Source organism: Phoca vitulina, unplaced genomic scaffold (genome assembly GCF_004348235.1).
Source record: "Phoca vitulina isolate PV1807 unplaced genomic scaffold, GSC_HSeal_1.0 scaffold3, whole genome shotgun sequence".
Classification (NCBI taxonomy): Eukaryota; Metazoa; Chordata; class Mammalia; order Carnivora; family Phocidae; genus Phoca; species Phoca vitulina.
The window spans coordinates 40,138,445-40,163,049 of NW_022589706.1; the positions used below are offsets into that span (position 1 = coordinate 40,138,445).

Sequence of the window (24,605 nt, forward strand, 5' to 3'; positions counted from 1 at the left end):
GATTAAGAATTCCTCATATCAGTGAGGTCATATGATACATGTCTTTCTCTGATTGACTTATTTCGCTCAGCATAACACCCTCCAGTTCCATCCACGTCATTGCAAATGGCAAGATCTCATTCCTTTTGATGGCTGCATAATATTCCATTGAATATATATACCACTTCTTCTTTATCCATTCATCTGTTGATGGACATCTTGGCTCTTTCCACAGTTTGGCTATTGTGGACATTGCTGCTATAAACATCGGGGTGCACATACCCCTTTTGATCCCTTTTTTTTTTTGTAAATTTTATTTATTTGAGAAAGAGAGAATGAGAGACAGAGAGCACGAGAGGGAAGAGGGTCAGAGGGAGAAGCAGACTCCCGGCTGAGCAGGGAGCCCGATGTGGGACTTGATCCCAGGACTCCAAGATCATGACCTGAGCCGAAGGCAGTCGCTTAACCAACTGAGCCACCCAGGCACCCAAGCATACAACTCTTGATCTCAGGGTTGTAGGTTTGAGTCCCACGTTGGGTGTAGAGATTATTTAAAAATCAAATCTTAAAAAAAAAAAATCTGGATTTAGTGATAAGTTTGATATATGAATCAATTAAGATTCTGTGGCTTCTGTCCTCAAGTTCTGGATAAAATAGAAGACTTCCAAGAATTGATTTTTAGAATGTAGTGAGTTCATTTTTTAGACAAAAGATTTTGTGGGAGTACGTGTTGTGTGCATTATTTTCTTATGTTTTGCTTATTCTGAAAAAGATCTATGATGAAACAAATAATAGACTGAATGGAATAATTGACCTCTAAGTAGAAACAGCCAAATGGCATTTGGAGTTAATGAGGGCAGAGGGTACAGGAAAAAGAGCAAGATGAAGGTTTGGATATCATTTATGAAGAGTGGTTAACTGAAAACCTGTAAGATGGAATAAGGTGTCTAAGGACCGAGACCTGAATAGGAGGAGAGAGATGACAGAAATTGTTATTAGAGGGACCATGATAACGTAGGGTTATGAGGCCAAGAGAAGATAGAGCTTAATATTAAAGAAGTATAATTGAAATGGAGAAGCCAGTTGTTTGTATGAAAGTGTAGGTTAGTAACTTATTTCTGTATGTGTGTACAATTAACGAGAAATTGGAAAAAATAAACTTGTGTGAAAGAGGCTGTTTGTTAATTTTGAAATATTATTCAAATGAGAGATATCTTACAGACCAGCTCTGAGTTTGTTTTTCATTTGTTGCTTAGCTTTTTTCCCATATTTGTCCATATATATATATACCCCTCATGTCTGTCTTCCAGAGAGTTTGTGTGGCCTGTTTTTGTGTGTGTGTGTGTGTGTGTGTGTTTTGTGGGGGTTTTTTGGCCAGGGGAGAGGGTGTGGGATCAGTGTTCATATTCTTCTGTAGCCAGATGTCAATTCCAAATACAGTATTGGGTAATTCTAAGAGAATCTTGGCAGGCAGATAGTAGAGGATGGAAGTTCTCTCATGCCTAAATGATCAGCCTGTTCATAAAATTAGTAAACCTGTTCCAGTGGTTTTGAAAAGCAGCCATAGGATGTTCCTTAAAGTATGGAGGTATATTTCCCTTGAAATACATATAATGAACATGTATATGAAATGATTCTCATGGTGTTTGTATGTGGCTCTGATCTCTTTGTACTGATATTCTAATGGTGTTTTATTTTATGTTTATTAGGGTGCAAAAAAGAGTGCTATTGGTCAACGCATTGTGGCAACCCTACCATATATCAAGCAGGAAGTTCCCATCATTATTGTGTTCAGAGCATTAGGTTTTGTGTCTGACAGAGATATTTTAGAGCATATTATTTATGATTTTGAAGACCCAGAGATGATGGAAATGGTAATGTGAAAGCAAAATGTATTTGCAGTGTTTTACAAGAGGTTTAAAGTTATTGTTGCTAATCTTAAAACATACTAGAAAGATGCTCCGAAGAGTAATTTAGCTGTCACAAATCCCATGCCATTTACTGTGTAGTGAAAGCCTAAATAGACATAAAAACTAGAGGCAGCCAGAGTTCACTGACAGTAGCAAGAAGAAACTAGTAAGGAAAATCATAAAAGCATACCAGTCTGGTGCAATTTAGTAAAAAAGGAAAATGAATAGTTGAACCTTCTTCTTTTTTATTTTGAGATAATTTCAAACTTACAGAAAAGTTGACAAAGAACTCTTATATACTCTTCACCCAGATTCACTAGTTGTTACCTGTGCTACGTTTGATTTAGCATTCTATCTGTATACACACATTATTTTTTTCTAGACCATTTGAGAGTAAGTTTTAGGCATTGTGCCTTTTACTCCTAAATACTTCAGTGTGTATTTCCTGAGAACCAAGACATTCATTACATATTCAGAATACAGTTAGCAAAATCAAAACCTTTCACTTACCTTCAGAATTATTAAGCCATAGATCTTTAGGTTTTTGCCAGTTGTCTTGATAATGTCCTTAATGGCATTTTTTTCCTGGTTCAGAATCCATTCCAGGATTGTGTATTGCATGTCATTTTTATGTCTTTTCACACTCTAAGTCTTTTGTTGCCTTTTTCCTCAGTGTTTCATAACATTGAAGTTTTTGGAGAGGATAGACCAGTTACTTTGTAGAATTTCCCTCTAAAAACAAAGGAATTTTTGTTTTGCAATTGTTCATTAAAATGTAAAAACCAAAAACCACTACTTTTTTTTTTTATAATAGAATTATTTGTATTTTTTTTTAGGAAGTATAATTGCCTGTATTGATGAGTGGATTTTGTCAGAGATCTCTAGATCCTGAAGTGTATTCAAGTTCTAAGATTTTGTGGTTCTTTGGTTTAAAAAAAAATATTTGCATTTTCTGTTAGGTACATAGGGATATTTAACATGTATAAATTAAAGTTACAGTTGACTTATTTTAGGGTGAAAATGTGAATTTGAAAGTAACTTTCATTTGAATTATCTGATAGGTGAAACCTTCTCTCGATGAAGCTTTTGTCATCCAGGAACAGAATGTTGCACTAAATTTCATTGGCTCAAGAGGGGCAAAGCCTGGTGTCACTAAAGAGAAAAGAATTAAATATGCAAAAGAAGTCTTACAAAAAGAAATGCTCCCTCATGTTGGTGTCAGTGATTTTTGTGAGACCAAAAAAGCTTATTTCTTGGGGTATGTTAAATATTGTTTTAAGATTTTTGCCAAGATACCATTGAGATACAGTTTTTCTTAAAGTTAAAAATGTCAGAAATGTGTTTTTAACATATGAGTTTTTTTAAAAGCCAAAAGCCATATGTTTTGTTTTTCACTTTTTTTTATTTTAAAGGTACATGGTTCATAGGTTGCTTCTAGCAGCCTTGGGTCGAAGAGAATTAGATGACAGGGATCACTATGGGAACAAAAGATTGGATCTTGCTGGGCCACTGCTTGCATTCTTATTTAGAGGGTAAGGAATGATAGAATGATATTGTTAAAAGTAGAGAGATTGCACTTTAGATTGATCATTGCACTAATGGAGGTACTAAACTATCTTGGTATCCATATTGGGTACATATGAAGTTAGCTACATTCTTTTTGCCACTTGTCCAGATTTTGTTCTGCTTCATATTTGAGAATTTCAAGTTTGTGAGGACAGTTTATTACATTTTCTTTATTCCTCTGGTAGCTTTATAAGGTATTTGTCTTGATTTTCTAAGTACTGCTGATACTGGAATTTTTAGTTCTGCTTTTGTGTTTTTGTTTTTTTAAGATTTTTATTTATTTATTTGACAGAGAGAGACACAGCGAGAGAGGGAACACAGGCAGGGGGAGTGGGAGAGGGAGAAGCAGGCTTCCCTCCGAGCAGGGAGCCCAATGCAGGGCTCAATTCCAGGACCCTGGGATCATGACCTGAGCCGAAGGCAGACTCTTAACGACTGAGCCACCCAGGGGCCCCCTGCTTTTGCGTTTTATAAAAACACAAAAACTGGAGGGAAATCTATCAAAATATTAGCAGTATTGGTGTAATGTGAGTTTTATTTTTTTCATATGTCTTTGTTTTCCATATTTCCTATAATGAACAAGTAACACTTTTATAATCAGAAAAGTTATTTTTAAAAACAAAATATGTAGACAATTTAATAAAAAAAGATAGCAATGTTTCTACATACTGTTTTGTTTTTTTGGTAAAACATTTATTTGGGGCAGGTAGAGAGAGAGTGCACGAGCATGGGGTTGGGGGGAGGAAGGGCAGAGGGAGAGGGAGAAGCAGATTCCCCACTGAGCAGGTAGCCCCATGTGGGGCTTGATCCCAGGACCCTGAGATCATGACCTAAGTTGAAGGCAGACGCTTAACTGACTGAGCCACCCAGCCACCCCTACATATTCTGTTATTTAGTGTGTTGTAGATTAGTGTTTTTCAGCCTTTTGTTTTCACCCTACTGAGGAGTCTCTTTTGACATTTTTTCCCCTAGTTGCTCCCTTCATATATGTTTATGTACTGTAAGTACATCAGTGCTTTTTACATAAAAAGAGTATTAATACTTCCCTTCCTCCAACTACTTTCCTTCCCATTGTGGGCCATATTGTCCATACTGAGAATGCATGTTGTTGACCTTTACATATTTAAAACGATACCAATTTTATTTGGCAGTATGTTTAAGAATTTGCTTAAAGAAGTGCGGATCTATGCACAGAAGTTTATTGATCGAGGAAAGGATTTTAACTTGGAATTGGCAATTAAAACAAGGATTATATCTGATGGCCTAAAATATTCTTTAGCTACGGGAAACTGGGGTGACCAAAAGAAAGCTCATCAAGCCAGAGCTGGAGTATCTCAGGTAGGACATTGACTATGACCGCAGGTTTTATAGGAAAATGTTGTGCGACTAGTAGATCCTTTCATTCATTGAATATAAGTTATTTTGCTTTTTTTTTTCTCTCAGGTATAGTAGCACTGGGCGATTTTGAATTACGAAAATGGAATTTTTCTTAAATTAGCTGTTAGCACTACTTAAGAGAGATTAAGGTTTTGGTTTGCACTAAGATAGTTAATAAAGTAGTGTAGCTGCTTGGGAGATAAGATGGCCCATGTCAGTGAAATTTTTATGTTTCTAGAGCTCCATGTTAGATGCTGACCGGAGAATAAATGGGTATTCCCTTCCTTTGATGAAAAGTACAGTACAATGTTGACCCGTGAACAGTGTGGGGGTTTGGGGCGTCAGCTCCTATGGAACTAACATCCTGGTGATTGGAGGTGATCGTAAACAAAGTATTTATGTGGCATGTTAGAACTGTACATCACATATTTGCCATCCCTGCTGTAAGGGGCACTAAAGTTATGGGGTGAATGATACTATTCAGGGAAAGGGTGGAGAAAAGAGGGATAGGGAAAGTTTGACAGTTGATTATAGGTAAAAATGTGACTTTGCCTCATTCTAGTATTTGCCAAAAATGTGATAATATGAGTAACAGAAATGCCCAAACTTAAAGATTTGCTATTGTTTTCTAGGTGTTAAACCGCCTGACTTTTGCATCTACTCTTTCTCACCTACGTCGTTTAAATTCACCTATTGGTAGAGATGGCAAGCTAGCAAAACCAAGACAGTTGCATAATACATTGTGGGGAATGGTGTGTCCTGCTGAGACTCCAGAGGTAATACATTAGAATTTACATTCAGGACAAAAAGTCTACCAATAATTCTGTAGGGTATGTAATTACTTGTAGGAGTAAGTATTTAATTATGCTATGTGGTTTTGGAACTAATGTTTGTTTATGATTTTGTTTTCAGAAAGTGAGAGTAAATCCTGAAATCAAATTGAAGGAAAAATGTTTATGGAAAAGAATTTTGATAGGCATGTTAAATCAGTGTGATTTATTTATTTGTTTATTCGTAGGGCCATGCTGTAGGACTTGTGAAGAATTTAGCCCTGATGGCTTATATTTCGGTTGGATCTCAACCTTCTCCCATTCTGGAATTTTTAGAAGAGTGGAGTATGGAAAATTTAGAAGAAATTTCTCCTGCAGCTATTGCTGAGTGTGTATAGATGTGATTTCTTTCTTTCTTCCTTTCTTCCTTTCCTTTCCTTTTTTTTTTTCTTTTTTAAGATTTTATTTATTTAACAGAGTGAGAGAGCACAAGCAGGGGGAGCAGTAGAGGGAGAGGGAGAAGTAGGCTCCCTGCAGGGCAGGGAGCCCGATGCAGGGCTCAATCCCAGGACCCTGGGATCATGACCTGAACTGAAGGCAGATGCTTAACCGACTGAGCCAGCCAGGCGCCCAAATGTGATTTCTTTTTTGAAACTATTGTTAATCTTTGGTTGTTGCTTAATATAGAGTTACTAACTGCAAAATGCTTTTGGTTTCACATTTTAGTGCAACCAAGATTTTTGTTAATGGCTGCTGGGTTGGAATACATAAAGATCCTGAACAACTTATGAACACCCTAAGGAAACTGCGGCGTCAGATGGACATCATTGTGTCTGAAGTGAGTCTTAATTAAGAGTGCATGATCCTATGGGATTGCTAAAAAAGGCATAAGACTAGTGACAGTTTTCTTTGCATTGGCATCTTTAACTGCTTTTCCTTGTAGAATGCATTGTCAAAAGTCTAGGTTATGTTTTGAGCTAAATTTAATTATAAGGTATTGCTTGCTTTAATGCTTTAGGTATATGCTTCTAAAAATTTGACATGTAATTTAAATTATATTTTAGAACTCAAATTATATTTTAAAGTAAAAGGAATTCTTTTGAGGATCTTCTTGTAAAGCCGACAATAATGCTTTTGAAAAGAGAATAATGATCTCTGATTTTTCCTTTTGTCTGAATCTAGAGATTTTTTTGTTTTAAGATTTTTAAAATTTATTTGACAGAGAGAAACAAAGCGAGAGAGGGAACACAAGCAGGGGGAGTGGGAGAGGGAGAAGCAGGCTCCTTGCTGAGCAGGGAGCCCAATGCTGGGCTCGATCTCAGGACCCTGGGATCATGACCTGAGCTGAAGGCAGACCCTTAACAACTGAACCACCCAGGCGCCCCTCCTTTTTTTTTTTTTTTAAGATTTTATTTATTTGAGAGAGCGCACAAGTGGGGTGGAAGGGTAGAGGGAGAAGGAGAAGCAGACTCCCCGCTGAGCAGGGAGCCTGTCTTGGGGCTCAGTCCTAGGACTCTGGGATCATGACCTGAACTGAAATCAAGAGTTGGACGCTCAACTAACTGAGCCACCCAGGCACCCAGAGATTCATTCTTAAAATGTGATAAACCTCTATAAAGATTTTTATATTTAGGTGGATATTGAAGTGCTTTGGGATTAGGATAGTTTTTTTTTTAAAGCATTAATATATATTATATGAGCTTTATTACTACCCCAAATAGGACTTTTGCTTTTAGTGTACTGTATTAAGGGATATGGCTTGGTCTTTTGATTCCCTTAAATCTCTACTGTGGATTCTGTCTAAGTGTCTAGGTGTCTAGGTGAAAGTGGGTGTTTGGAGAGAAACGGTAACACACTTAAGCCCGTAGCTGATCTCTTCTACGTAGCTGAGCAGGGAAGAGTTTGGTTGCTCCAGGCTTTCCTGTAGCAGACAGACCCTGGGTTTTGAACCAGGAGTGTTCACAGCTTGAAGGCAGCAACAGCATGCTTCACTTGAGAGCAGGCAGGTCTAAGAGAAAGCCTAAGAACCAAAATTGGCTGTATTTTTTATGATTGAGACCATGTTTTTCTGATAAGAGCCTTCTTCAGCTTTTCTGTGTTTTCTAGGGTAAAATTAAATTCTTCATGCTGTTTTAGGTCTCTCTACCTTTCCATGGTCCCATTCCCTTAACCTGGAATGTTTGTGCTCCTTGTGCCCCATTCCTCCTCAAAAATGAGCAATAGGGAAAAGGATTCTTACTACCTTTTTTTTAGGTAAATCTCACTTATTCTGCAAAACTTCTCTCTTTTTTTTTTTAAGATTTTATTGATTTGACAGAGAGAGACAGTGAGAGAGGGAACACCAGCAAGGGGAGTGGGAGAGGGAGAAGCAGGTTTCCCGTTGAGCAGAGAGCCCGATGTGGGGCTCGATCCCAGGACCCTGGGATCATGACCTGAGTTGAAGGCAGACCCTTAACGACTGAGCCACCCAGGCACCCCTGTGAAACTTCTCTTAACTCTCATCTCTTTCAGGATACCTTATCTGAACAACCCCCCTCCTGCCAGTTTAATTAGATCACAACTTGGCAAAGATTTTCTGGAAAGGGCCAGATACTAAATTAGGCTTTGTTTCCATATACTCTCTGTTGTGTATTCACCTCTGCTGTTGTAGTGAAAAGCAGCCATAGGCAGTGTATAAACCAATAAAACAATTTATTTACAAAAATATATGGCAAGTGAGAGTAGAGTTGGCCTTTGACTCCCTGATTTAGATCTCTATGACTGTATATAGTGTATATTTTACTTAAATGTTTTTGACAGAATGCTTGTCCCAGATAGTACCTATTGACTTACTTGCCTTCCTCACTCACCACACCATTAGCTCCCCAGGGGCAGGGAACATGTATTAATATGACTTTGTATTTTCAGCTGTGAGCATGGTACCTGACATATAGTAGACATTGTTTATTAAACATAGAAACTGACCCTGTGTCCTTGGACTAGGCACTTTAATATCCTGTTAGTGATTTTGGGAGCCTCTAAGTAAGTGGGAGAATTGTGTATATTTTCCTGAAGGAGTCTGGCACTTTTTCTTTTCCTTCATATTTTCGAACTACCAGAGGTCCTCATTTTACCCATTTCTGACTTTAGCCTTCTGTTGGACCTGTTAGGCTGTTCTGTCAGTAGTCCTCTCTGGACCTGCTAAAGTATACCTGTTTCCTTTGGGGCTTTGAGGAGACACAGCTCACAATTTATGTTGTCCTGTTAAGACAACGAAACTATTTTATTAGGAATTCTCTAAGGATTCAAGGCAATGCATTTGAAAGCAACGTCTTTTCTAGGAATGGATAGTACCACTGATGGTGTTTCTGCTCAAAGACATAGTGTTTCTCCTCAGATTGTTTTTTAAGGACAGGAAGTGAGCTAAAGGTATAGAACATTTTCTATATAATGGCTTTCGACTTACTAATTTTGGAGACCTTGATGTTTCTGATGAAGCTTTTATGATTTACTCTTATTTTTAAACCCAGTAATCTAAATCTTTTCCTTTCTTAAATAAACCCAGTCTTTAATAAAAGTATCAAGGTGTGATTTTACTCTCTTAAAGTACTTTTGTTGGAGAAATACCAATCTGTTTTTCCATTTCCTAACTCATTGTCAATTCATTTCTCTAGTTGACTTCCAGGATTATATATTAGATCTAGATAATCCGTTGGAAATTCTTATTTCCTTTTTGACTTATTTCTTTGTAAATAGGTACTTCAAATTCTACAGCGCTTTTAGTAATTATTCTGTTTTTTATTGTAAATTTCCCATTTTTTTTTTTTTTTAAAGCTGTACACCCCACATGGGGCTTGAACTCATGACCCCGAGATCAAGAGCTGCATGCTCTTCTGACTGAGCCAGCCAGGTGCCCCTGCCCAAAATATATTTTTATATTTTCTGGGAATATATTTTCTAGTTCTGCTCAGTAGAAATATCACATGAGATACATATGTAATTTAAATTTTTCTAGTAGCCTTGTTAAAAAAATTAGAAACATGAAAGTAATTTTATTTATTTATTTATTTATTTTTAAGATTTTTATTTATTTATTGAGAGAGAGAGAGAATGATAGCATGAGAGGGAGGAGGGTCAGAGGGAGAAGCAGACTCCCTGCTGAGCAAGGAGCCCGATGCGGGACTCGATCCTGGGACTCCAGGATCATGACCTGAGCCGAAGGCAGTCGCTTAACCAACTGAGTGAGCTACCCAGGCGCCCCCATGAAAGTAATTTTAATGATATATCTTACTTGACCTGATATATCCAAAATATTACAATTTCAACATCTACTCAGTATGAAGGATTATTTATGAGAAATTTTACATTCTTTATTTTTGTGTGGTACTTTTTTTTTTATTATTATAGTTAACATTCAGTATTACATTAGTTTCAGGTGTACAACAGTGATATGACAACTCTATACATTATGCTGTGCTCACCACAAATGTAGCTACCATCTGTCACCATACACGCTATTATAATGCCATTGACTATATTCCCTGCACTGTACCATTTATCCCTGTGACTTAATCATTCCATAACTGGAAGCCTGTACCTCTTACTTCCCTTTACCCTTTCCTGCCCATCCCCCCAGCTCCTTCACCTCTGGCAACCACCAATTTGTTCTCTGTCTTTATGGGTCTGTTTCTGCTTTGTTTATGTGGTATTGCCTTTGAAATCCACTTTGTAGTTTGTACATGTTGTACACTGCAGCCTATCTCAGTTCAGAATGAATGGCCACATTTCAAGTGTTAATAGTGACATGTAGCTAGTGACTGCTGTGTTGGACAGATAGACTGTAATCCATTTGTTGGATAGGTAAGTGTCAGAAGTTGGGCTTATTACTGAGAAAGTATGATCAGTGCAAAGTGATATAGGGTTGGTTACTGAAAGGTTGCAAAGTGAAGTCTATGTTATTATCAAAGAGGCAAAATAAGGTGTTATATGCTAGTGTTTGTGATGCCAAAAATATATTTTCTTCATTTTACTTTATCTTGCATGACATTGCCAGATATTATTCAGCTTTATAATTATCAGGGTTAAATATTTGTTCTTTAAAAATTTTAAATTATACCTAGGTTTTTAGTATATTGAACAATGATAAACTAAGAAAGATTTGTCCATTTTATTTGATAATTGTTTGCTCTAGAAATTTATTAGGAATTTTATTGTATTTTTAGCTAAGTCGTAATGATACAGAGAAAATAAATTCATGAGACTGACTGTTTTGTCTTTTTACTTATAGGTTTCTATGATTAGAGATATTCGAGAGAGGGAGATTCGGATCTATACAGATGCAGGCCGTATTTGTAGGCCACTTCTGATTGTAGAAAAACAAAAGCTACTTTTGAAGAAGAGACATATTGATCAATTGAAAGAGAGAGAATATAACAATTACAGGTAAGAACATGCAGTGAGAAAAAAAATGAGATATAATTCACACGCCATAAAATTAACTATTTTAAAATATTACAGTTCAGTGGTTTAGTATATTCATAAGATTGTGCATCTGTCACCACTACCTAATTCCAGAACATTCTTATTGCCCCCAAAAAGAAACTATTAGCAGTCACATTTGTTTTTCTTGATTTTTGTCATCAAGTAAGGGACTTGTAGGGTTTTGTTTAAGAATAAAAGTCTTTGTGACCTGTTAAAGTCTAATAATAAGAAATAACGTATAATATAAATTATGTATATGTAACATGGATAATATAATAGTAAGTAAAAAACTTAATAAAAAGATGAACCTGCTTTAAAACTTATTTTTAATAGTTGAATGTATATGTTTTATTGTTAAAAAATTTCAAACAACATATATAATGAAAAATATATAAAAGCCCCCAATTCATATTTTCCTCTTAAAAAGTAAGTAACCCATACCTATATATTCACAAATAATTCCCTTTATTTATTTATTTAAAAAGATTTTAATTAATCTCTACACTAGTGTGGAGCTTGAACTCAAAATCCCAAGATAAGAGTCGTATGGTCCACTGACAGAGCCAGCCAGGCACCCCCAAATAGTTCCCTCTAGGACAAAGCAAGACAAACTGATAGTAATATTTATAGGACCACACTTCATGTGTATTGTTTAGTAATTTGCTTTTTTTTTTTTCCACTATTAATAATAATATACCTATTTTGGAACTCTTTCTGTATCTGTACATGTAGATATGGGAATACTCTTTGTTAAGTAGTAAGCTTAGTTAAAATACTTCAGTAAATAAGGAAATAAAAGTGAATTCTTCTCTTTTAGTTGGCAGGATCTTGTGGCCAGTGGGGTAGTAGAATACATTGATACTCTGGAAGAAGAAACAGTGATGCTCGCAATGACTCCAGATGATTTACAGGAGAAAGAAGTAGCTTATTGTTCCACATATACACACTGCGAGATTCATCCGTCAATGATTCTTGGTGTCTGTGCATCTATTATTCCCTTTCCTGATCATAACCAGGTTGGTAGCAGTTTTTAACTTCTTGTTTGTGAGGAATTGGGGGAAGTAGATAAAAACTAGATTGATCTGTAGTTTTTCCTAAAGAAAAGCATGCTGATGAAAGGACTATGAACTCCTATGAAATCTGCATTAAATATACTTACTTTTTGTTTCACTGTTAGGAGCCAGAGTTGATTATTCCAAATGGTTATCACTTACCTTTCAGAAAAAAAGCATAACCTTTTCCAACCATATTCCCGATTTACGTAGTACCCTGAAGTTTGTTCCTTTAGAAATAATTAAATTTTCATTGATTCTGCTTTTCATTTCTACTTTAGTCCCCTAGAAACACATATCAGTCTGCTATGGGTAAGCAGGCTATGGGAGTTTATATCACCAACTTCCATGTTCGTATGGATACATTGGCCCATGTTCTGTATTATCCTCAAAAACCACTTGTGACTACACGGTCTATGGAATATCTACGATTTAGAGAGCTGCCAGCAGGTATGTTCAGTTTTGCTCTTCAGTTATTAAGATCCTGTCTTAAAAGTGCTTAAGGCACTTTTCTGGGTGCTTGGGAGGGTTAATAAAATACATATGACACAGCATCTATTCTCTCAGAATTTATAATGTGGGAAACAACACAATAAAGAGATAGATACGTGGAAAGTGTTAACGATGAAGTACAGGAAATGATTGATTCCTATTGGAAATCTAGAGCCAGTTTCACAGGGGAGGTGGCGTTGTAGACTAGCATAAAGTTGATGAAAGGGCGTTTGAATTTGAGAGATGCGTTGAGGAAGGGCTTAGATGCGTGAATGTATGAGATAGGGGAATAGCAGTAGTCATGGCACTTTAGTATGACTGGAGTGTAAGTGCACGAGTCTCTCATAGTGTGGAGAGAGCAGGTTGAATTTTGAGAATGAAGACTCATCCAGCCTTTTGGAGCAAGGAAGTAATACAAATAGAAATTTATTTTAGGAATATCATTCTGGCAGTTGATGCAGATTACAGTCAGGTATGGTATTGGAAGGGGATAATTTAGAGGTTTTTGCTGTGGTCTAAATAAGAATTGGTAAGGTCCTTAAGAAATGAAGAGTAGAGGATGAGTGCCTGTTGGAATACCCTTGATGGGACTTGATTAATTGGATGTGGAGTGATGAAGGGAGGGAAGATAGGAATTGGAAATATTGTTGGCATTCATGGCTTGGGTGATCAGGAAGAGAGTGATACTCTTAATAAGATTAGGAGCACATTAGAAGGAAGAGGTTTTAGAGGTAAGATAATAAATTCAGTTTTCAGCATGTTGATTTTGAATTGCTGCCCTAAGAAAAATTTTTTTTAAGATTATTTATTTATTTATTTGTGAGAGAGTCAGAGTGTGCGCACATGAGCAGGAGGGAGGGGCAGAAGCAGAGGGAGAAGAAGCAGCACACTCCCCCCTGAGCAGGGGCGGGGCTGGATTCCAGGACCTGAAATCATGACCTGAGCTGAAGGCAGACGCTTAACCAACTGAGTCACCCAGGTGCCCCAGAAAAGATTTTTTTTTTTTTTTTTTAAAGATTTTTTTTTATCTGAGAGAGAGAATGAGCAGGGAGAGGAGCAGAGGGAGAGGGAGAAGCAGACTCCCCGCTGAGCAGGGAGCCCCATGCAGGGCTTGATCCCAGCACCCTGGGATCATGACCTGAGCTGAAGGCAGATGCTTAACTGACTGAGCCACCCAGGTGCCCCCAGAAAAGATTTTCTAATAGTTGTAAATGTGGTTTGGAAGAAGGTCAAATCTAGAGCTGCGAAGTTATTGTTATATTAGTGATAAGTTTGGAATACCATGAAATTGTTGCGGGAAATTCAAAGTGAGAATAAACGCAGAAACAGAACTTTAGGCACCAGGAAAAGAAACGAGAAGAGATTTGAGATATAACTGATTAGGAGAACCAGGAATTTGCAGGAGGAGATTCTTAAGGAGACTGGACAACAGGTAAAATGGTGCAGAGAAATCTAAAGGGTAGGGAAGCGTTGAATGTTAAAGGAGGCAGCATAGTTCTTTGGCATAACTGTTTTCTTACCTTATTATTAATAGGATTTTGGCTTTAACTGTGCGTAATGTTATTTATTTAGTAGAATTTGCTTTGTAAATAGTAGCCTTAAATTATTAACTGTACTAGGGAATCTAACATTTTGATGGCAAATTCTCATAGGTTAGAATGATTTATTTTCATAGTCCTCCACAAGGGGTTACTCTTGTCTAGGAAAACACAGTCTGTTAGGTTGCCTACAATATGCTCCTGTCTTTGGAGGATGCTCGCACTGTTGTGTTTTCTTCAACATTTAGCTAATAGTTTCTTTATGGCTAGAGGAAAAAAAGAAATACAGGTAAAGGATTAGATTTGAAATAAAATGTTCTTCTGATACTGGAAGAAGTGCGTGCAGTCATGGCTGGTAGGGACTACACATGCTTTTCAGTTCTGTTATGGCTTCATGCCTTAATCACATTATCTATTCTAAAAACTGTATTTTGAGATAATTTCAAACTGATAGAAAAATTGTGAGATTAGTACAAAGAATTTCTGTATACTCTTCATCCAGATTTCCTATTTCACATTTTACCACATTTGCCTTATTCTTTCCCTTTCTCTTCCTGAACCATTGGAGAGTAAGTTGTAGACGTGAAGCCACATCACTTTTTAATTCTGCAGTGAATGTTCCCTAAAAACAAGGACATTCTCCACAGTACCACAGTCAGAATCAGGAGGTTAACATTGATATCCATCTAGTGAGCAATCCTTAGTTCAAATTTTGCCAGTTGTCCTGATAATGTCCTTTATGGGTCTAGGATCTAATCCAGGATTGTGCATTGCATTTAGTTGCATGTCTCTTTAGTCTCCTCAGGTTGGAACAGTTCTTTAATTTTTCCTTGTCTCTTATGACCTTGATGTTTTTGAAGCATTTAGGCAAATTATACTTTGTACATTGTCTCTCAGTTTGGCTTTGACTGTTTCCCCATGATTGTATTCAGGTTATGAATTTTTGGCAGGACTAGCAAAGAAGTGTGCTGTTTTATCATTGCATCATATCAGGAAGCACATGCTGTCTATATGTCCCATTAATAGTGACTTTTAACTTTTATCATGTGATTAAGATGGTGTCTGTCAGATTTTTCCATTTTTTGTTAATTATAAGTATTTTGTAAGTCATAGTAAATAAGTCACAGTAAATAAATCTTTTGTGAAGAGATACTTTGAGACGATATAAATATTCTGTTCCTTGTCAGTCACTAGTTTAGCATGATGATTGTTGCCAAATGATGAATTTTCTAATTCCATCATTCCTTCCATTTTGATGCTAAAATTTTCCCAGATTTTCCAGTGGGAACAGCTTCAAGATGACTCCTGATAGGTCCTTCATCCTTCTTTACATACTTGTATTTTGTGCTTTCCTTAAACCTGGACTCAGCCATTTCTCCTTTCAGTGAGGATAGTATTTGGAAACCAAAGTGTGGGTGCTAAGTGTGCTTCTTGCTATTAGAATATCATCATTTCTAGGCCCTCTCAGCTGATAACCTAGGAAAACCATGTATGCACATACTGCCCCCCCCCCGCCACTTTGTCTATTTTTATGACTACATTTCAAAGAAACATTAATTCACACTAGTATCTCCTATCTCAGTCCAACACCGGAGTGTTTATTTTAGAACTCCGTTTTCTGATAAGGAGAAATCTGGTTCCCACTGGCCTCAGTTTCTTTACTTATTTGCTCACTCTGTTGATGTAACCAATTTCCTGACCTCCTGGCTGAATTATTGGCCCTGGCCTTGTCTTATATGCCAGCTACATTGGCCAAATTCTGAGCCCTGACCGAGGGGTTGGGGCTAATCAAGTTATCTTAAGGAATGTCTTTTTGATGAGTATCATTCCTGTTTCTGTAGTGTACTGTTACCTTGGTTGACATCATCTGGGAGCAAAAATCCTTGTGACAGAATCTCATCTTGACTTAAAGTATGTCTAGAGATTTAGAGCCTCCTCGGTGCTGAGCTGAGGTTTGAAGTGGGTGAGAACAAAGTGGCAGGAAGGGTGTGAACCTGTCTTAACAGGTGGGTTGTAATCCTAGATTTCACATTTTTATAGTCCCTTAGCTCACAGATATTTTCTTTTTTTTAAGATTTATTTATTTTAGAGAGTGAGTGAAGGGGGGCAGAGGGAGAGAGAATCCTGAAGCAGACTCCTTGCTGAGTGCGGAGCCAGACTTGGGGCTCGATCCCAGGACCCTGACATCTTGACCTGAGCTGAAATCAAGAGTCAGCTGCTCAACCGACTGAGCCACCCAAGAGCCCCTTAGCTCACAGATATTTTTATCGAAGTTACTAATATTTATTGAGCATTGAGTTTGTGTGAAACACCATCCAGGTGCTTTACACATGTTATTTCTAAGCATCATAAAAGCATTTTGGTATTTTTTCACCTGCAAAATGAAAATAATAGTAGTATCTACCTCATAAAGCTTTTGTGATGATTAAATGGTTAAATCCGCTTAAAACTCATGGCTTAGTGCCTGGTAGTTAATAAGGGAGGAATAAATGTTAACTGATTAGAAATACCAGTTGGTGGTATCATCTCTGTTTTACAATTGTGGAGACAGGATTCGAAAGGTTAAGTTATTTGCCCAAAGTTACACAACTTAAGAAATATAAGTCCAGAATTTAGACTCTGGCCTATGTTTTTCCTTTTTGACCAAATGTAGACCTTTTCCTCCCATCTGTCTCTCTTGTGCCTTTTCTATTACATTGCATCTTGATTTGGGGCTTTTAAGAAAAAACTATAAGAAGCATAATTAAGAAGTTAACTGTTTTTAGCTAAATTTAGCTGATCTCTTAGTCTTGCCCAGATACCTTGGATAAAGGTTCTGGGAAGGAAGCGGCTGTCTCCTGGGCTCTAGTTGATGTAGCATATGTGGGTGATCCAGGAATTGTCACGGAAGAGACAGGAAAGCCTCACAAGGCCAAGACAGTTGAGCACCTATAGGCTGCATCACCTGGAAAAAGGTGCGGGGCATAGGTGGTGCTCCACCAAAATGTGAGGACGTGCTGGGGAAGTCTTGCCTGTTTAATGTATCACAGATGTGATATATGCCCTACTACTGGCTTCCTTAGTAGTAGGATCGTATCACATCTCCCAAGACCCTGAGATTTCTGCAAATTCTTCACTTTTCAGAGCCTCCCCTGCCTTTAGGAACCTGCATCTTTATGTATTTTCCTTGCATTATGCTGCTTGATCATTTGTGAAACTTAAAATTCTTCTAGTTATCCCAAAGAATCCACACAAAAGCATGGTGACCAATGTGGATGCTACTAAAGATTTCATAGAGGAAATCATTTAGATTTCAGGAGGAGCTTTCATTGCACACCTGAGGAGTGACTATGTATTTGACTTTTCTGATTCTCTGAAGGCCTTGCCTGCTACTAGGGTTTTATCCAGTGTCCACTTCCCTGACATTGCCCTTTCCTTGGAGAATTTCACACTCCTTTTCCTCCCCAAGCAGAGCATTTTAGCTTCAAATTTAAATATACAAACCCAGCAAGGTGCTCAGAAGAACAAATGCCCTCTTGTTAGTATGATTCTTCTTTTGTAGAGAGCAGTCAAGGTTATATTTAGCACAAAGTATTTAGTGTTATTTTTTAAAAGGGCTTGCAGCCACAAACTCCTACACGGTTAGGCAGGATTGGTGAGTTAAAGAGAGGTTTGCCTTTCCATTGGGGTTAGCTCTGTTCAGCTTCAGCTGTGGTTGTGATGTGTATAAGTGGGCCCAGTGATGCCAGATCGGATTTTGTAAGAAAAGTTTGAATTCTAAGCTTTTGTGTAGATTTACTTTTTAAAGTGTTAGAAATGAATTCAAGTTAAATACAAAACTCTGGGGGCACCTGGGTGGCTCAGTTGGAGGAGCGTGCAACTCTTGATCCCAGGGTTGTGAGTTTGAGTCCTCTGTTGGGTATAGATACTACTTAAATATTTAAAAAAAAAAAAAAAAGTATGGCAAGATTGAAACCATAGAAGTTATGGAAGACAGGAAGAGATGAAAAAGGAGAGGATTTGCTTTTGTAACTTTTTGTTTTTTATTTATTTTTTCTCCATGTTTATTTATTTATTTTTAATTTTATTGTTATGTTAATCACCATACATTACATCATTAGTTTTTGATGTAGTGTTCCATGATTCATTGTTTGTGCATAACACCCAGTGCTCCATGCAGAGCGTGCCCTCTTTAATACCCATCACCAGGCTAACCCATCTCCCCACCCCCCTCCCCTCTAGAACCCTCAGTTTGTTTCTCAGAGTCCATAGTCTCTCATGGTTCGTCTCCCCCTCCGATTTCCCCCCTCCTGCTATCTTCTTCTTCTTCTTCTTCTTCTTTTTTTTAACATACATTGTATTATTTGTTTCAGAGGTGCAGATCTGTGATTCAACAGTCTTGCATAATTCACAGTGCTCACTATAGCACATACACTCCTCAGTGTGTATCACCCAGCCACCCCATCCCTCCCACCCCCTACCACTGTCCATCGACAGATGAATGGATAAAGAAGATGTGGTATATATATACAATGGAATATTATGCAGCCATCAAAAGGAATGAGATCTTGCCATTTGCAACGATGTGGTTGGAACTGGAGGGTGTTATGCTGAGCAAAATATGTCAATCAGAGAAAGACATGTATCATATGACCTCACTGATATGAGGAATTCTTAATCTCAGGAAACTTTTTTGTTTTTTAAAGATTTTACTTATTTATTTGACAGAGAGAGACATAGTGAGAGAGGGAACACAAGCAGGGGGAGTGGGAGAGGGAGAAGCAGGCTTCCCGCTGAGTAGGGAGCCTGATGCGGGGCTCGATCCCAGGACTCTGGGATCATGACCTGAGCAGAAGGCAGACGCTTAACGACTGAGCCACCTAGGCACCCCTGGTTTTGTAACTTTTGATGATCATGATAACAGTTGATGACAAAATTGTAGTTCGGAAATACCACACTATTAACATGCATAATTGTGAAGTGAAAAAGGCCCTTTCTAAACAAGAAATGCAGTCTGCTGGATCACAAAGAGGTCATAGAGGTGGATGTGGCTACTTCACGGGTGATGGAGGAAACTTCGGTGGAAAAGGAAGCTGTGGTGGTGGCAGCAGAGGTAGTTATAGAGGATGGTGGCGACGGTGGTGGTGGTCCTGGTTATAGCAGTAGAGGAGGCTGTGGTGGCAGTGGGCCCAGGATATGGACACCAAAGGAGGTGGTTATGGTGGCGTTGGTGGAGGAAATGGTGGTTACAGTGAAGGGGGATATTTTGGAGGAGGTAACTATGGTGGTGGTGGGAACTACAGTGATTTTGGAATTTATAGTGGACAACAGCAGTCAAATATGGACCCGTGAAGGGGGGCAGTTTTGGTGGAAGAAGCTTGGGTAGCCCCTATGGTAGTGGTTATGGATCTGGTGGTGGAAGTGGTGGATATGGTAGCAGAAGGTTCTAAAAGAACTCAGAAGAAAAGGGCTACAGTTCTTAGCAGGAGAGAGAGCGAGTTGTCAGGAAAGCTGCAGGTTACTTTGAGATAGTTGTCCCAAATGCATTAAAGGAATTGTAAAAATCTGCCACAGAAGGAATGATGATCCACTGTCAGAAAAGTTACTGCAGCTTAAATAGGAAACCTTTCTTGTTCAGGACCATCATAGCCACAGTTTGCAAAACGTGCAGCTATTGCTTAATGCAATCTAGTGTCAATTAGATGTACATTCCTCTTTTGTTTTTTTTTTTAAGATTTTAAGTAATCTCTACACCCAACGTGGGGCTCGAACTCATGACCCTGAAATCAATTCGCTTGCTCTACTGACTGAGCCAGCCAGGTGCCCCTAGATGTACATTCCTGAGGTCTTTTATCTCTTGTAGCTTTGCCTTTTTCTTCTTCTTTTCATTATATCAGGTATATTGCCCTGTAAATTGTGGTAGTGGTACCAGGAATAAAAAACTTAAGGAATTTTTAACTTTTCAGAAATAAATAAATAAAAGAAAGGAACAATCTTTTCTTTGTTTCCCAGATGAGGCTTATAATGTATGCTCTTATGTGCACTTACAGGTATCAACTCCATTGTGGCCATTGCATCGTACACGGGATATAACCAAGAAGACTCTGTTATCATGAATCGTTCAGCTGTAGACAGAGGCTTTTTCAGGTCAGCTGTTGACGGTAGTTGTCAAAACACAGATACGGTGCAAACATTGATACTTTAATAAAAAAAAGTTCTTAAAAAAGAAAAAAGTTCTTTAAAAATAGGTTTGGCTTGTATGTATCCAAACTTTTTGGTGGTTTTGAAGGTCAGGTTGGAGGAAATTTTGATCCGACAACAGAGAAAATTTTCTGTTAAGGTATTTACTCTTTTGCCTCCATTCATGAAGCTTTGTGGATATCTGGCAAGCACATACTGTTCTATAGATATCTGTATAGAGTTTAGTGTGGTGAAATCAGTGCCTTACTCCAGAAAACAGGAGGCCTGGTTGATGTCATGAATGACTGAAGACACTATTTCTTGTGTCTCAGGATTTTCAGATGCTAATATTTTGAGGTCCTTACCCCCCACTTTTTTGGTAAGCAAATATGTGTTTGCATTCATATAATACAGAAATGTCTAAAGAAATAAAAATAAGCCTATTAATCTTAGGACCCATAAATAACTATTGGTTTTTTTTTTTTTTTTTTAAAGATTTTATTTATTTATTTGAGACAGAGAGAATGAGAGAGAGAGAGCACATGAGAGGGGATAGGGTCAGAGGGAGAAGCAGGCTCCTTGCTGAGCAGGGAGCCCGATGCGGGACTCGATCCAAGGACTCCAGGATCATGACCTGAGCCGAAGGCAGTCGCTTAACCAACTGAGCCACCCAGGCGCCCAATAACTATTGGTTTTTTTCAATCTTTTTAAAATTATCCTTCAATTATTTTATTGACAATCTCAAATACATAGCATATGAAGATTGGTTAAAAACTGGAAATTTAGAAGATGGATTTCTTTCTGTATAGTGTCAGAGGATAGCACTAGGACCAGAGGGTGGGCATGATAGCTTAGTATCATAAATTTCTCACTAGAAATATTGGAGCAGATCCTGAGTGACCATCTCTGAGGGTTATTATGGAAGGGATCCTTATTTTAGGTAGGAGGTTGCAGTTAATGACCTCAGGTTCTTCCTGTTCTCACATATAATCCAGCTGTTAAGATTACAGGTCAAATGCTACATGTGTGGCCCATGTAACAGCATTTAAGACTTAACTTTCAATGTAGTAAACTCTTGTCCTAGATTAATGGTTTAAATTGTCTCCCAAGTATCAATTAAGTGAAAATTATCGGTATGTTCTAAGCTCTTTTATAAAGAGGAAAATAGAAGTTACCTTTATAACCATGTGTTTTTAGGTCTGTCTTCTATCGATCATATAAAGAACAGGAATCTAAAAAAGGATTTGATCAAGAAGAAGTTTTTGAGAAGCCAACTCGTGAAACATGCCAGGGTAAGTGATACTGACATTTAAATTATGGAATTTAAAGTCAACATTCATGGTTGTCCTAATTAATACCTTCCCCTGCCCCCTGTCACATGGGAGTATGATTTCATGTTATTCTTAGAGCTCATATATAAGAAAATGTGTGTTTGCCAAAAGTCTTTGCACATAGGAGTTGGCTTGTTACGGTCCTTCCATCTTGGTAGATCCTGCATTGAAGAGGGTATTTAGGAGATCAGAGAGGTCATGTAATTTCATGGGGTACACTACAGCCCTTCTTACTTGTACTCTGAACTCTCCCTCCATTTATGTGTTTGCATGGGAACTTCCCCCCTCTCCACACTGTAGTGTGACCATAATATTTGTCTAGCCACAATATTTGTATACATTTAACAGATAAATGAGGTGATACCTAGCACTTTTTGTTTCTTCTAGAAAACTCAAACTTATTATCTAGTTACAATTTTCACAGACACTTAAAAACTGTGTATGCAGTGGGATGGATGGGATGTCCCAGGGAAATATGTGTATCTGCTAGTTTTGACTTCTAATGGTATTGTGTGAAGTAAAATATGTTTTGTTTTTTAAGTCATCTTTCTATTACTCCGTTTCCTGTGGGTGGTTCTGTGTAGTAGTGAATTGATGTCCAGTGGAGTTAAGATTACATAAGATGAAATTCAAAATTTCTGTGTGAGGATATGCGTGGAGGAAATTCAAAATTTCTCTGTGAGGATATGCGTAGCTCTCAACCAGGAAGGATATATATTCTTTTTCTTTTCTTTTTTAAAGATTTATTTATTTATTTCAGTAAGAGAGAGCATGAGCACAGGGGGGAGGGGCAGAAGAAAAGGGAGAGAGAAACCCAAGCCGACTCCCCACAGAGCAGGACTCACGGCTTGATCTCATGACCCTGAGATCAGAACTGAGCTGAAACCAAGAGTCAGATACTTAACCAACTGTGCCACCTAGGCCCTCCGAGGGCATATTCTTTTTTTTTAAAGATTTTATTTATTTATTTGACAGAGATACAGTGAGAGAGGGAACACAAGCAGGGGAGTGGGAGGGGGAAGCAGGCTTCCCTTGGAGCAGGGAGCCCGATGCGGGGCTCGATCCCAGGACCCTGGGATCATGACCTGAGCTGAAGGCAGACGCTTAAAAACTGAGCCACCCAGGCGCCCTGGGCATATTCTTTTTCATGTAAAAAAGAGATCAGAAGATGGCAACACCCTTATCCAAAATCACCCAGCATATAGATAATCTGATTTTCCAGTGCTCAGTCCAGTGGTTTTTTAGAATTTCATAATAGTTTGTAGTATTTGGAATAAGAGCATTGTATTATTACTACAAATGGTTCATGGTGTTAAAGGTTCCTATGAACTTCTCTCTGACTTGGGACTGATTTATATATTTGGTTTTAATCTTTTGGAGGGTTTATGTGACTTTTTTAAGATTTTATTTATTTGAGAAAGAGCATGCACATGCACAAGTGGGGGGGAGGGCCAGAGGGAGAAGCAGACTCCCCACTGAGCTGGGAGCCTGACGCAGGGCTCAATCCCAGGACCCTGAGATCATGACCTGAGCTGAAGGCAGACGCTTAACCAACTGAGCCACCCAGGGGCCCCGGATTATGTGACATCTTAAGTACTTTATATAGTAGTACCATTTCAGAAAATTCCATGTCTGTTTCCTCATAGGTATGAGGCATGCCATTTATGACAAGCTGGACGATGATGGTTTGATAGCTCCTGGAGTCCGCGTATCAGGAGATGATGTTATTATAGGCAAAACAGTCACCTTGCCTGAAAATGAAGATGAATTGGAGGGCACTAATAGACGCTATACCAAGAGAGACTGTAGCACATTTCTGAGAACTAGTGAGACGGGCATTGTGGATCAGGTTATGGTAACTCTCAACCAGGAAGGATATAAATTTTGTAAAATAAGGGTGAGTGTAGCTTTTTCAAATTGCTGTTTATAAAAAGTAAACCAGGGCAACCTTCTCAGGTCCCCTCCCTCTGGGAGCTTCATACTATCACTCATTAAACTTGCTTTGCTGCCTACCAAAAAAAAAAAAAGTAAACCAGTTTGGCTTAAGTTAATTAATCTATTTTTATGTGAATTCAGGTCCGCTCTGTTAGAATTCCACAAATTGGAGACAAATTTGCTAGTCGACATGGTCAAAAGGGTACTTGTGGTATTCAGTACAGACAAGAGGTAGGTATCTTGTATCTCCCTTACCCCAACCCAAAGTTCTGTTTAACATTTTATTGAATCAAAATTTGCTTTAACTTAAAAGTGCAAAGGTGATAGAGGCTTGACTTTTTAGTGTTGAATAAGAATATGAGCAGAGCATGTTGAACAGAATTGAGGACATAGAAAACTTCGGAGGAGGGGGGATCAGTTCCAGTTTTGTAGTTAAGGGAGTTGTCTCCTTTTAAAAATTTCTTTCTAGGATATGCCTTTCACCTGTGAGGGTATCACCCCTGATATCATCATAAATCCCCATGCCATTCCCTCTCGCATGACTATTGGTCACTTGATTGAATGTCTTCAAGGGAAGGTAAGAAAATCTCTTAAAAATATATGTTCCAAACTGGTGTTTCTTCCAAAATGATGATAGGTGATTTCTCTCATATTTGAGTCTGGGTTCTTTGTTGGAAAAAGCTAGTGTGATACTTATTTTCCTGCTTTTAAGTTGGTTATGATTGTGGTGTTTTTTTTTCCCCCAGCAAAAACTTGTGAAGTTTTGGCTAAGTCAGAATTTTTGTAAAATTTACTACATCCAATCTCTGCATACATATATGGTTATCCTTTTGACTGGTTCAAAAAGAACCAGTAGATGGGGAAAAGAATCTGTAGATGAAGAGTTAATTCATTGGTGGTTAGTTCAGTGTGAACTTAATAATTGTATAGCTGTATTATTAGCTATATTCATGCATCTTTCAGTGGAGGTTATCTATTTTTAAGTATCTTGTTCAGGTAGAATGGCTATATCCTAACACGTGGGAGACTTGGTTTT

The 24,605-nt window shown here is 38.0% G+C and overlaps 1 protein-coding gene across 1 annotated transcript in view; it reads left to right on the forward strand.

Moving 5' to 3' along the window:
* Positions 1 to 24,605, forward strand: part of POLR2B (RNA polymerase II subunit B) — a 46,637-nt gene that overhangs the window by 18,396 nt on the left and 3,636 nt on the right. Inside the window, exons 8-22 of the mRNA XM_032400442.1 lie at positions 1,689 to 1,853; positions 2,951 to 3,147; positions 3,302 to 3,421; positions 4,607 to 4,793; positions 5,465 to 5,608; positions 5,851 to 5,990; positions 6,329 to 6,440; positions 10,869 to 11,023; positions 11,880 to 12,078; positions 12,396 to 12,564; positions 20,174 to 20,270; positions 21,501 to 21,595; positions 23,281 to 23,531; positions 23,711 to 23,800; positions 24,039 to 24,146. Of these exons, the coding sequence (XP_032256333.1) occupies positions 1,689 to 1,853; positions 2,951 to 3,147; positions 3,302 to 3,421; positions 4,607 to 4,793; positions 5,465 to 5,608; positions 5,851 to 5,990; positions 6,329 to 6,440; positions 10,869 to 11,023; positions 11,880 to 12,078; positions 12,396 to 12,564; positions 20,174 to 20,270; positions 21,501 to 21,595; positions 23,281 to 23,531; positions 23,711 to 23,800; positions 24,039 to 24,146 (2,229 nt within the window). The remainder of the gene's footprint in view (positions 1 to 1,688; positions 1,854 to 2,950; positions 3,148 to 3,301; positions 3,422 to 4,606; positions 4,794 to 5,464; positions 5,609 to 5,850; positions 5,991 to 6,328; positions 6,441 to 10,868; positions 11,024 to 11,879; positions 12,079 to 12,395; positions 12,565 to 20,173; positions 20,271 to 21,500; positions 21,596 to 23,280; positions 23,532 to 23,710; positions 23,801 to 24,038; positions 24,147 to 24,605) is intronic.